This window comes from Eucyclogobius newberryi, unplaced genomic scaffold, assembly GCF_026437365.1.
Source record: "Eucyclogobius newberryi isolate DKJ021-1_F unplaced genomic scaffold, fEucNew1.0.hap1 SCAF_4, whole genome shotgun sequence".
NCBI classification, from domain to species: Eukaryota; Metazoa; Chordata; class Actinopteri; order Gobiiformes; family Gobiidae; genus Eucyclogobius; species Eucyclogobius newberryi.
In genome coordinates this window covers 9,713,251-9,725,405 of record NW_027316056.1, presented here as the reverse complement: position 1 = coordinate 9,725,405, position 12,155 = coordinate 9,713,251, and the positions used below count along the sequence as shown (strand labels likewise).

The window sequence follows — 12,155 nt, the reverse complement described above, 5'->3', positions numbered from 1 at the left end:
GTGACCATCAGTAAACACATGTGACCATCAGTAAACACATGTGACCATCAGTAAACACATGTGACCATCAGTAAACACATGTGACCATCAGTAAACACACACATGTGACCATCAGTAAACACACACATGTGACCATCAGTAAACACATGTGACCATCAGTAAACACACACATGTGACCATCAGTAAACACACACATGTGACCATCAGTAAACACACACATGTGACCATCAGTAAACACACACATGTGACCAAGAGTAAACACACACATGTGACCATCAGTAAACACACACATGTGACCATCAGTAAACACACACATGTGACCATCAGTAAACACACACATGTGACCATCAGTAAACACACACATGTGACCATCAGTAAACACACACATGTGACCAAGAGTAAACACACACATGTGACCATCAGTAAACACACACATGTGACCAAGAGTAAACACACACATGTGACCAAGAGTAAACACACACATGTGACCATCAGTTAAACACACACATGTGACCATCAGTGAACGCAAACATGTGACCATCAGTGAACGCAAACATGTGACCATCAGTAAACACATGTGACCATCAGTAAACACATGTGACCATCAGTAAACACACGTGACCATCAGTAAACACACACATGTGACCATCAGTAAACACACACATGTGACCATCAGTAAACACACACATGTGACCATCAGTAAACACACACATGTGACCAAGAGTAAACACACACATGTGACCATCAGTAAACACACACATGTGACCATCAGTAAACACACACATGTGACCAAGAGTAAACACACACATGTGACCATCAGTAAACACACACATGTGACCATCAGTAAACACACACATGTGACCATCAGTAAACACACACATGTGACCATCAGTAAACACACACATGTGACCATCAGTAAACACACACATGTGACCATCAGTAAACACACACATGTGACCATCAGTAAACACACACGTGACCATCAGTAAACACACACATGTGACCATCAGTAAACACACACGTGACCATCAGTAAACACACACATGTGACCATCAGTAAACACACACATGTGACCATCAGTAAACACACACATGTGACCATCAGTAAACACACACATGTGACCATCAGTAAACACACACATGTGACCATCAGTAAACACACACATGTGACCATCAGTAAACACACACATGTGACCATCAGTAAACACACACATGTGACCATCAGTAAACACACACGTGACCATCAGTAAACACACACATGTGACCATCAGTAAACACACACGTGACCATCAGTAAACACACACGTGACCATCAGTAAACACACACATGTGACCATCAGTAAACACACACATGTGACCATCAGTAAACACACACATGTGACCATCAGTAAACACACACATGTGACCATCAGTAAACACACACATGTGACCATCAGTAAACACACACATGTGACCATCAGTAAACACACACATGTGACCATCAGTAAACACACACGTGACCATCAGTAAACACACACATGTGACCATCAGTAAACACACACATGTGACCATCAGTAAACACACACATGTGACCATCAGTAAACACACACATGTGACCATCAGTAAACACATGTGACCATCAGTAAACACACACATGTGACCATCAGTAAACACACACATGTGACCAAGAGTAAACACAAGCTCCTCAAAGTAACAGAAGAAGAGCTCAGCTGTGAACAGAATCAAATCTCCCTTTCCTTTTCTTTCATTAGTGACTTTTACAAATGCTAAAGCAGAGCTAGCATGTTGCGTTAGCCTCCGCTAATCGGTACAGCTACAATGACTTTGCTGCATCTCTGATCAATACAGATGTTCTCGTGAGAAAAGATTATGCACACATCCCGTGTGTTTACATTTGGATTTGACAAAAAATACATCTTGAAGCTGTAGTTTCAAAAAGCAGTGCTGCAATGACGGCTAAATATTACATAGAATACATTTGAATTCACAATTTAAGTATTAAAATTAAAAAATCTTGTATTGTCCTCGTGGACTCGGCTTGTGTCGTGTCTCGTTCCATTCCCGGAGCCTCGGGCATTATATTCCCTCAAACTTTAGCAGTGTGTTCTGTCTTACTACTTTTAATTCCTCACATCTCTCATTGTGACCTCCATTAATCTTAAAAATATGAATAAACAATCATGCAATAGACACCAGGCTTTACATGCCCAACGCCAGAAAAGCGGTTTCATCAAAATGCAGCAAAATAATAAAACCTGTGAGTTTGGTGACAAAAAGTATCTTTTATGTCACCAAAAGTTGACATTTTAAGTTGGTTAACAGGTTAGAAAGTTACAATAAATAACATGCGTATTTAGTGTCAGAAAAACGGTCTATAACTAATTATTATCATTAGCAGCCCTACTCTACAGCCAAGTCATAATGCACATAAAAGAATGTAAAAATTCAAGTTGTTCCATTTTATAACCACTAATTTATTTTTGTTTTCCCCTCATACTCCAATGCGTCATAAAACTGTGAACATTAGGTACACTCTGGTCACTACACACTTGTATATCCTGTATTGTACATCTGCTGTGACGGGGCAGACCGGGGCCTTTTATCAACGACATATTTGCGACTTGGATGTTGCTAATAATCAACAGTTAGCACTCGAGCAGCGGCGCTAGCACGGTACTACCACGAACTGTAAAATGCAAACTTTTCTTTTTGCGGACAAGACTCCTTCGAGACTAAAACAAAAAAAAAACATCTCCTTTCCCCATCCATCCACCTGGAATTGTATAGTTCGAATCAAAAATATCAGCTTCCCCAGATGAGAAATGTTTTTACAAGAAAAATGCAGTGATTTATTTAAACAAATCCTATTTACTTGTAAGAAGAAAAACACTACTAATCTTTTTGGGGCCTTAACACCGGCTACAAAGAAGATGAACTTTAAGCCTTAAATTGGTCGACTGGTTGTGATCATTATATTAAAAAAATAAACGGTGAATAAATAAGTTGTATCTGATGTGTTGAAATATGCAGACTTATTGAAATATAATAGTTTATAAGATTTTAAATGTGAGGTTTGAAATTTAAGCCTGACATTGAGACTTCCCAAATCATGTCAATTTGTTTATTTCTTTTTCTTTTGTTTAAACTGTTGGTGTTCATTAAAGTGAAAATGAATTATAAAAAAATAATAATGTGTCTCTTTAAAACTCATTTAAAGGAACTGTATAGGATTTTAATTTGAAATGTTATAAACGTGTCGCGCCTGTGTCCCGTAATACGAGGTAAACCTGTTCAAATCAAATATAGCTTTTACTGGTTTTGTTTATAATGACAAAAACATTAGTTGACGTTATAATTTGGTGTTGTCAATCAGAGAGCGGAATGAACCTCAGCGTATGATGAATCGGATCATACTTTTCGTCACTTATGGTTATACTTATTACACACAGACGAGAGAAAAGACAGATCAGTAAAACATTTAATAGTGTTCTAAACTTTATTATATTTGCTGGCTCAAGAGCAAATTGAATAAAAATGTTGCGTTTTGATGGTTAAATAATTAGTTGTTGCAATATTTTTGAGACATCTGGTGTATTTGGGTATTTTGTGAAACTATAATATATGTAAATTATGAATTTACATTGTTTGTAAATTGCAATATTGATCTAAAACATGTCATTGATTTTCTGTTAAAAACTGCACAGTTGAGAAGCCTCTTAGTTTCACCGAAATAAGCGTAATGGAATAAACGGCAGGTTTTTAGTCGCATTACTATGAAAAGTGGCCAAGTGGCATTTTTTAACTCGACACGTTTGACCCGGCGACAGAAGGTGTTATTTTTTTAAAGTTTAAATGACAGCCAGGCTCAGGACATGACGGGTGCTCCTTATCAAACAACACAAATAGTCTGTTACAGTAGTACAGGGAAGTGGGCGGGTATAGGGGTAGGTGAAAACAAACATTTTCTGAGCACATGGTACGTATGGTATATTTTTATTTAGATGGGGACAAATTTGACACAAAAAGCCTACTTTTCCCAGGATGGACAACTTTGGTGACGTTTATGACTAACTGCTTTGACATGAGTAACTGCTTTGACATGAGCGGCAATTCCGCCTCTGTTACCTAGCAACCAAACTGTAAACACGGGTGAAAATCCATATAAATGACACAGCCCCAGGTCACCCTTGAAAACCCGGTCTAGATCCCTGGGATTATTAAAGGTTGATTAAGAAAAAGGTATTAAAACAAGGTTTTGACAAATATTGATAAACAATAACACCTTTATTTTGTTAAATCATTGTTTAAACTCAGAAAAAAATGTTGCTTGTTGATGACATGAGACCGGAAGCTCTACTTCCTACAATGTTCTACTTTTGTTTATCAATCCCACAAACTGCAAATAGATTTATGTAAAGCTATGCAAAATACATACCACAAGGACTTTCCCACCAAACAAAGTAATAAGAATGCACTTAAAGCCTCAAATTCAGAACAATACAGGATTGCTCAGACTAAGAATGAATCAAAAATACTTAGACTAAACTGATGAAGGACAGTAGTCACATAACATGGTTTAAAGATGACAAAGTGGATTGTACATTATTGTCTGAGCTGTTCTTGTCCTGCAGTGCCAGCCCGCGCCGCTCGGGGGCGTCAGAGCGCCTCCGCCTGTAAACACGGCTTCAGCAGCAGCAGCGCCAGCAGCAGCAGCAGGTTGTTCAAGAACAGCTCCAGAAAGTCCAACCAAACCACCCGGTTACCATCTTTTATCATGTACGTACAACGCGCATTTACCGATTTACCTTTCACTTCAACCACGTGTCACTTTTACTCAAATATCGGCTGATTTGGCTCAGTCGGAACAAGCTAATGTCCCGGGGTTAGCTTCGCGATGCTAACGGCTAACTAGTTAAGCTAAACACTGACGCTTTTAAGTTTATTTTGAGTCGGTGTGTGTTTTGTTGCGAGCGGCTTTAAAACGTTCACTGATCAAATGGTTCAACCTTCTTTAGTAGAAACATTTCTTTGATATTTGTATTAAATTGTCTCATTTGGTTATGACTCGAGGTCGGGAGGTGACGTGTTCGGGTTTAAGCTGTCCATTTTACAAACTTAATCTTGTTCTTTCTTGTGTTTGACGCTGTTTTATGACGTGTTCGTGCTTCAGCTGCGGGCGCTGGGGATTAGCATGAAGTGGTCGTGTCGCGGTCAAAGGTCAGCGAGTCATTTTTAACCCCAGCGTGATTTTAATTGTGATTTACTGCCGCTGTCAGAGCCATTTGTCTGTTTTTAAATGATGTCACGTGCAACCATCAAAATGTAAAAGTGCTAGACACGTTCAACCCTGCAATTATTAATAACCATCTATTACCGGAGCTATTAGGCTAACGTTACTCACAGAAATATTAGTACAATTCTCTTTTTGGGGAGTAAAGTGTCTCCTGTAGAAATGGAAGGAAAGCAAATGTATGAATGTATTGCCAGGTGTAAAATAACTGATGTTTTGTTTAGTTACTTCAGTGTTATTACCTGTATTACCCATCCAAGTATCCTAAATACTTTGGAAACTTTTTCAAAACATGCTAATAGTCATCAAAACTAGTAATTGGTTTATGGTTTTATATTTTATTTGCGAGAAACCACAAAACACTGCATAATGATTGTAGAATATTGACCGGAAGAACTATGACCATAAGTAGATTTCGGTAAAATACATATACAAACTGTACAAAAATGTCAATGGTATTAATATGATTGCACGACTCTGCATTTTGTTACATTTAATTGTAAGTTTAACACAATGTCTACGATATAATAATTGAATTGTCTTAGGGAAAAAAAAATTGCATTAATAATTAAATGTCTAATGCATTGTAAGGGTAAAGAAGGCCATGAGGCTAAAACTGTGATGTCATCAATAAGCGACAAAACACAACTGATGCATTTGAAGGGGTTATATCAGGCATTTTTATAACTGTTGTTTAACTTCTATGGAGTTTGGCTCTTGTTTACAGTCTCGTTGCTAGGTAACAGTTGTAGAGTTACCTCTGTCACATCTGGTGCTCATGTCCAACCAGGAAGTGTCCTATTAAACATCAAAACTGAAATAGGCCAAATGTTTGGTTAAATCTGAAATATAATCAAGTTTGTTACGTTTGAGTGAGACGTGTAGTTTAAACTTGCCACATGCACTTTGACCTCTGCATGAAAACGACTCCACTATCGCAGGTCATTTGAGGCTGACACTTAAACATCGACATTTGGACTAAACCAAAGTGGGACAAGTGTTTTTTCTCATGTATTTGTCATTTTGCTCAGCTCTAACGGGTTGTACATCCTCCTGAACCCGGCTGTCGTGATATCTTTGCACTTTTGTAGTTCATTTTACTGTCCATTATTTATTCTGTGTCACGATAAAGCGGTTCAAAGTGCCATTTGTATAAACAATCATGAAGAAACGACAGATACATTAACACTAAAGCAGGATGATCCCAGTGAACTCTGTCGTTTTTGTTCCAGCTTTGATTAATGATCAGAAGAACAGAGTTTCAAACCGGACAAACTCGTCCTTTGTCTTGTATTGTTTCCTCTCCTGAAAGTGATTGGATAGTTTATGTAAGAAAAGGTTTAAAGCTACAAAAGAAAGTATTACATTAGACATATTTCTAAACTGAATCACAGTGTCTAGATCTTTTTTTGGCTGTGACAAATTTGAAAATGATAACGCTAAAGTTCAGTCATGTAAAGTTGATTATTCTCTCTTGTCCCTGTCGAAAAGAGGCAGTAGTGTCACTATAAATCCTGTCATCTTGTCTTGACACATTTTTGAAACCGAAGTTTAAGATGTGTTATCAAACTAGAGCTGCAGCTAACGAGTATTTCAATAATCGACCAGTCAAACTATTATTTCTACTGTACAATGAGGTAGAAATATGTCGACTGAAGCCTTCTAGAGGGAGAATTCTGGATGAAAATACATCATTGTTTATTCTTTTTGACATTTTCACTTTGTAATGCTTCTGCCTTTTGAAAATTTGAAATTTCCCCATGTGGGACAATAAAGGAATATCTTATCTTATCTTTGTTATAAAAGGCGTTTCAAAATAAGACTTTGAATATATTTTATGATCTAGTCACAATTGGTTGTCGTCAAAGTGTATTGAAAACAAAAAAAAGGCTGAAGACAAAACCTTTTAGGGCGGTAATAATTGATTTGACTATAAAATTTGACTAATTCGACTATAAAAAATGTGTAATAGGGATTATCTTATCTTAATAGACTTTTCTTTGGTATTTATTCTCTCTAGAAGCTTTCAGTCAGCATATTTTACCTTTTTATTTGGTGGATAATGCTTTTAAAGTCTCATTGTTCAATAGAAATAATAGTTTGACTCGTCGACCACTTAAATATCGCTCAGTTGCAGCTCTATTTCCAGCGGCTTCATAAAAAACATCCGTCTTGTCTCTTCAGGCGCGTCGTGGTCCCATCCTTCACCATTCCCATGCATTCACCATGACGCCGGCTCAGTGCTGCCCCCCAGTGGCTCTCCTGCTGCTCGTCGCCTCTCTGCCGCTGTCGCACTCCTTCCTGGGCTCGCCGGACGACCACGACGCCGTCCCGGAGGAATGGCTCCTGCTCCACGTGGTCCAGGGCCAGATCGGCGCCGGGAACTACAGCTACCTCCGCCTCAACCATGACGGCAGGATCGTGCTCCACCTGCGCAGCCTCCGCGGGGACGCCGACCTCTACGTGTCGGACAGAACGCTGCGGCCGAGCTTCGACACGTACAAGCTGCAGTCGGCGACGTGCGGCCAGGACGTGGTCGTGGTGCCCGGGGATTTTGCCAGGCCGGTCGGCATCGGCATCTACGGGCACCCGTCGTACTTGGAGAGCGAGTTCGAGATGAGGGTGTTCTTGGACGATACGGTGCCTCGGGATCCGTTCGAAGACGGCGCTTTGGAGAACGAGCAAAGTCAGAAAAAGTCGCACCTGACTTCAGCGGACGATTTTCAAGAAGAGGAGTCGATATTCTGGACAATACTCATAGGACTGCTGAAGATAATTGTAGAGATTCTGGTATGAAAATGTCATACCAGAATCTCTACGATTATCTTCGGTACTTCTACGATAACATTCGGGAGATGCAATCGTAATTAGTTTTTCAATTCTTTAGCAAAAAGTCATTGAGTATGGAATGGAATGATGCAGGGAAAGCTACTTCTGAGTGGGATTAGATCGACATAACTCAGTATAGTCACATTTAACTGCTCTGATTGGTCGCATTTGTATCGGAAAGGTTAAAGTTCATGACAGATTAGTTGACACGTTTCACAAAAATATAGTTCACTTTGATATGTTTAAGATTTGACTAACATTTTGCATCTTTCTTCGCTGTTTGACTAAGGTTATAAAGTTCCTGGTTGGACACGAGCAAATGTGACATTGAAGTAATTCCACAACTGTTACTTAGCAACCTTACAGTAAACAAGAGACAAAATCTTTATCAATTATACACAAGTTATGATTTGTCAAATACCTGATGACTTATTCAGGTAAACGCTCATTTAAACTGTCTGTTTAGCGGTTTAGTTTTGGATGGAACGTCGCTTATTGATGACATCACAGTTGGATTCTGATCTGCTTCCTTTCAAAAGTTTCATTTTCCCAATGTTTCTTTACAAACTGCCACTTAATTGATGTAAAACTGATTAATATTTACCACAGGATCTATTTCACCAAACAAATTAGAAAAATGTCAGATGCACTTTAAACGCTCGAAGGCACAGTTAAAAGTGCTACAATGACAAAGCTAAAAGAATCTTAAATAAGGTGTGGTTCAGGTGACAATTTTGGCCTCACATTTATCTTTTTGTCACATCTCGTTCCAGTTGAGATCAGTTCATTGAAAGTCTCGTCACTTTGGAAGAAGAAAAAACCCAAAAGAGGCCTGACATTAGAACGTAATGTGCAAAAAAGAGGTTCATTATGTTTGAAAAATGTGAAATGGGGAAAGCAAGTTTTGTTTATAGAAAGTTGTCAAATTTGAAGTGGGGTGTTGCACCTGTCACTCGTAGCCAAATGTTCTTCACAAACTGATTCAACGCTGCGTTTTTGGCCTCAGTTTGTGGAAATGTTCAGTGCCTTGGACTTAAGTCACAAAATGTTAGGTTTGATAATAAAACATTTTTCCCAGGAATCTGAGTGTATTTTTCTTCCTCCACAAACTGTCACCTTTTATTTCAGGGAGTCTTAACGTGAGCACCTCAAGTTACGTACTAGGGCTTTAATTTCAATTTTAAAGGTGGAAGGACACAGACTAGTACATTTAATCAATTTTAGACACAATCTCCAACATAAATGACTTAAGTTCAACATTTGTAGTTTCATTCAAAAATAGTGACAACAGTCGTCAGATTTGAACATCCAATTTGAGTCCAAGAACCTAAACTAGAGTCAAAACAGAGGCTTTTCCAGAAGACGTTTTTGTCCTGAGTTCACGTGAGCGCCGGGGCCAGTCTGACGCTGTTGATCCTCAGCACAGTCTGAGGCTGGATCAGGATCTTTTTCCTCTGGAAGCGTTTCCTCCTGGTGAACCTCATGTGGACTTTGGGTCTGGACTCGGTCTTCTCGACCACCGTGGCCTCGACGTGAACCAGCTCTTTGGTCAGCAGGGGGCGCCCCACCAGGGTGAAGTCCTGAGCCCCGACCAGCAGCACCTTCTCCAGGCGAATGCAGTCGCCACACTCCGCCTCAATGTGGTTCTCCACCAGGATGAGGTCCTCGTCCGTCACCTGATGAAGACATTTAACACATGTTTTCTGTTACATACAAAGCTCAACGAGAGATCTAGACAAAGCAGAGATAAAAAAACAAACCTAGGCTCACACACTAGATCCTTTACGCAGATTTAGAGTAGTTTACGTTGCAACAAAAATAATGTGAACCAAATCTGCTTGTGTGTGATAAAAACACCAACCCTGATGGACAGAATAGAACCAGGAGTCGCGCTGTTGTCACATTTAAGACACGTGTGCATTTACCAGTGCAAATGTGTGTCACCTGTAACATTTCAGTTCCACAACAGAAATGAACTGCGCGTCGAGACTGGATTTGGATCGGTTTTAATGCCACATAAAAAGGACTCGGTATGTCAGAATCGGCTAGAGGCGCAGTGCCAGTTCAGTCCTGCAGGAGCGCTGTGTCCGCCTGTGACTGTCTTCCGCTGGACTGTGTTTGACAACTTTTACAGAAATTACTCCTCTTGCGACACAAACGATCAAAATTGTGCTACGACTGTCAATCACCACCTAAGTCACGCCCATATGATGATGATGATGATGATGATGATGATGATGATGAACAAGCAGGAGAAAGTTTTGAAAATGTACTTAATGGAAATGCTGAAAATACTGAATGTTTTAATCCCTCATAAACTGCTGAAGGTTTATGATCTAATGCAACAAACCTCATGAAAATCGATTCAAGCTTGTATATTGCTTGTCTAGTCGAGGCATCTTCTCCCTTGAGGTCCACATCGGCCGTCAGGTCAGAAATATTCGCATGTCTTCAGATTGTGAAAACACATGGCCAAAAAGTTCAGATATGACTCGTTTACCTCCTTAATTAATACATCTACAACTTTAACATTTAATAAAACCCCTTCAGTAACTTTTAGACATATCAGAAAATAATATTATGTGTTGATAGATGCATGAATCCAGTGACACTGACTGGCTCCTGGTGTTATATACGCACAGGTGACCGCTCCCACAGCAACAGCACTGACCACTGACCAGCAGAGGTCAGAGGTCACAGCTTTAAGGCTAAAATCTGTGGACACTTTTGCCTCATTTTGACACTCTTAAAACCTGAATATCTCACTTTTCTAGGGGGGATAATTGACGTATTCCAAAAGTATTACACCTTGGTTACCATGACTTTTCTGATGTTGTAAATCCGTCACTTTTGAATTCTGATATACCTAGTTTAGTTATGAAAAATAAATCCGATCCAGGATACAATTGGAGGGGAAAGTAAATAACTCAACTGACCTGCAGTGAAAGCAGTCTCAAAAGACAGAATATTGCGAATAAATGTCCATCTTAAGTCTGAACTCAAAAATAATCACTACAGCAATAATATATCGAACCAGAAATCTCTGCAATAAACATGTTGATAGAGATGAACATCGCGATACTTTCAACAAAACTGCTTTATAAATCAACTAGTCACGATTCTCACACACAAACTTCAGCTGACACACCGGCGGCAAATTGTTACAAATGTACGGTTTTCGGTTCGAATCCCGCTCCGGTCAGCGCAGTTTATAGGCAAGACTAACTACTGTCCTTGGGCAAGACTCTGCACCACCTAAAAGTGAACAAAACTAATATTAAAACAGAACAACACGGACCTTCCACTGTCGTCCTGCGAAGTGCACCACCGCGAACAGTCGGCCGTAGTCCTGCCCGCAGATGACGCTGTTCACGGCGGCCACCACAGCTGCGCTCTGCCGCTGCTCCTCCTCCAGAGACACGGGGCTCGGAGCCGAGGCCCACGGCGGCTGCGAGAGCGACGTCTTCGCGACCGGTGGCAGAGCCGGAGCGGGCGCGCCGCGGACCGAGCTCTGGAGGCGGACGGCGGCCTGGAGGAGCGCGGGGTGACGGGGCAAAACTGGGGTACATGTCCTCCAGAGCCGAGAACACGTTCTGCTCAGCGCCATCTTTACACAAACACCACCACAGCGCATGCGCAAAAGGGCTTCTTCTACGCTTTAAGTCCGTATTCGCACGCCACCTGCTGGAAACAAGGCAAAAGGACATGACAAAGGAGAGACTTGAAATCAGAAATACTTTTATTCATCCCAAAGATTAAGTTACTATCAGAATCAGAATTGCTTTTATTCATCACGAAGAGGGAATCATTTTACAGGCATGCAGTCAAGTTAAGAAACTAAAGTTCAATTAAAAAAAGAGAACATTTAATTCTCTCAACTGGACAAAAGTGAAGACATTTTATTTATTTTCTTTTATCTATTTTTTCTTATGGCTTTTTCAGTTCCTCTGAAAACAACGAGGTGGAATTGAAGAAACTACTTGAATGAGCAGCAAAACGACGCTGTAAATGGATAGTTAAATATCAGCACAGTAAGAA

The 12,155-nt window shown here is 40.0% G+C and overlaps 2 protein-coding genes across 2 annotated transcripts; one reads left to right on the top strand and one right to left on the bottom strand.

The window, feature by feature from the left end:
* Positions 1–4,682: 4,682 nt before the first annotated feature.
* cunh6orf120 (chromosome unknown C6orf120 homolog) lies at positions 4,683–8,210 on the top strand. The gene is made up of 2 exons (XM_072463228.1): positions 4,683–4,774; positions 7,473–8,210. Exon 2 carries the CDS (start codon positions 7,515–7,517, stop codon positions 8,082–8,084), a length of 570 nt encoding a protein of 189 aa, XP_072319329.1. The 5' UTR covers positions 4,683–4,774; positions 7,473–7,514; the 3' UTR covers positions 8,085–8,210.
* Positions 7,854–11,753, bottom strand: mrpl21 (mitochondrial ribosomal protein L21). The gene is made up of 2 exons (XM_072463227.1): positions 11,416–11,753; positions 7,854–9,793 (listed from the first exon to the last, which is right to left on the bottom strand). The coding sequence occupies exons 1-2, from the start codon at positions 11,749–11,751 to the stop codon at positions 9,497–9,499; spliced, it is 633 nt and encodes a 210-aa protein (XP_072319328.1). The 5' UTR covers positions 11,752–11,753; the 3' UTR covers positions 7,854–9,496.
* Positions 11,754–12,155: the final 402 nt, after the last annotated feature.

What these genes read in the sequence shown, in the direction of transcription:
- cunh6orf120 (XM_072463228.1), top strand. Translation starts at nt 7,515, where the DNA reads ATGACGCCGGCTCAGTGCTGCCCCCCAGTGGCTCTCCTGCTGCTCGTC.
- mrpl21 (XM_072463227.1), bottom strand. Translation starts at nt 11,751, where the DNA reads ATGCGCTGTGGTGGTGTTTGTGTAAAGATGGCGCTGAGCAGAACGTGT. An exon ending in TCGCAGGACGACAGTGGAAG is followed by an intron (nt 9,794 to 11,415) that starts GTCCGTGTTGTT and finishes TGTCTTCATCAG; the next exon opens with GTGACGGACGAGGACCTCAT.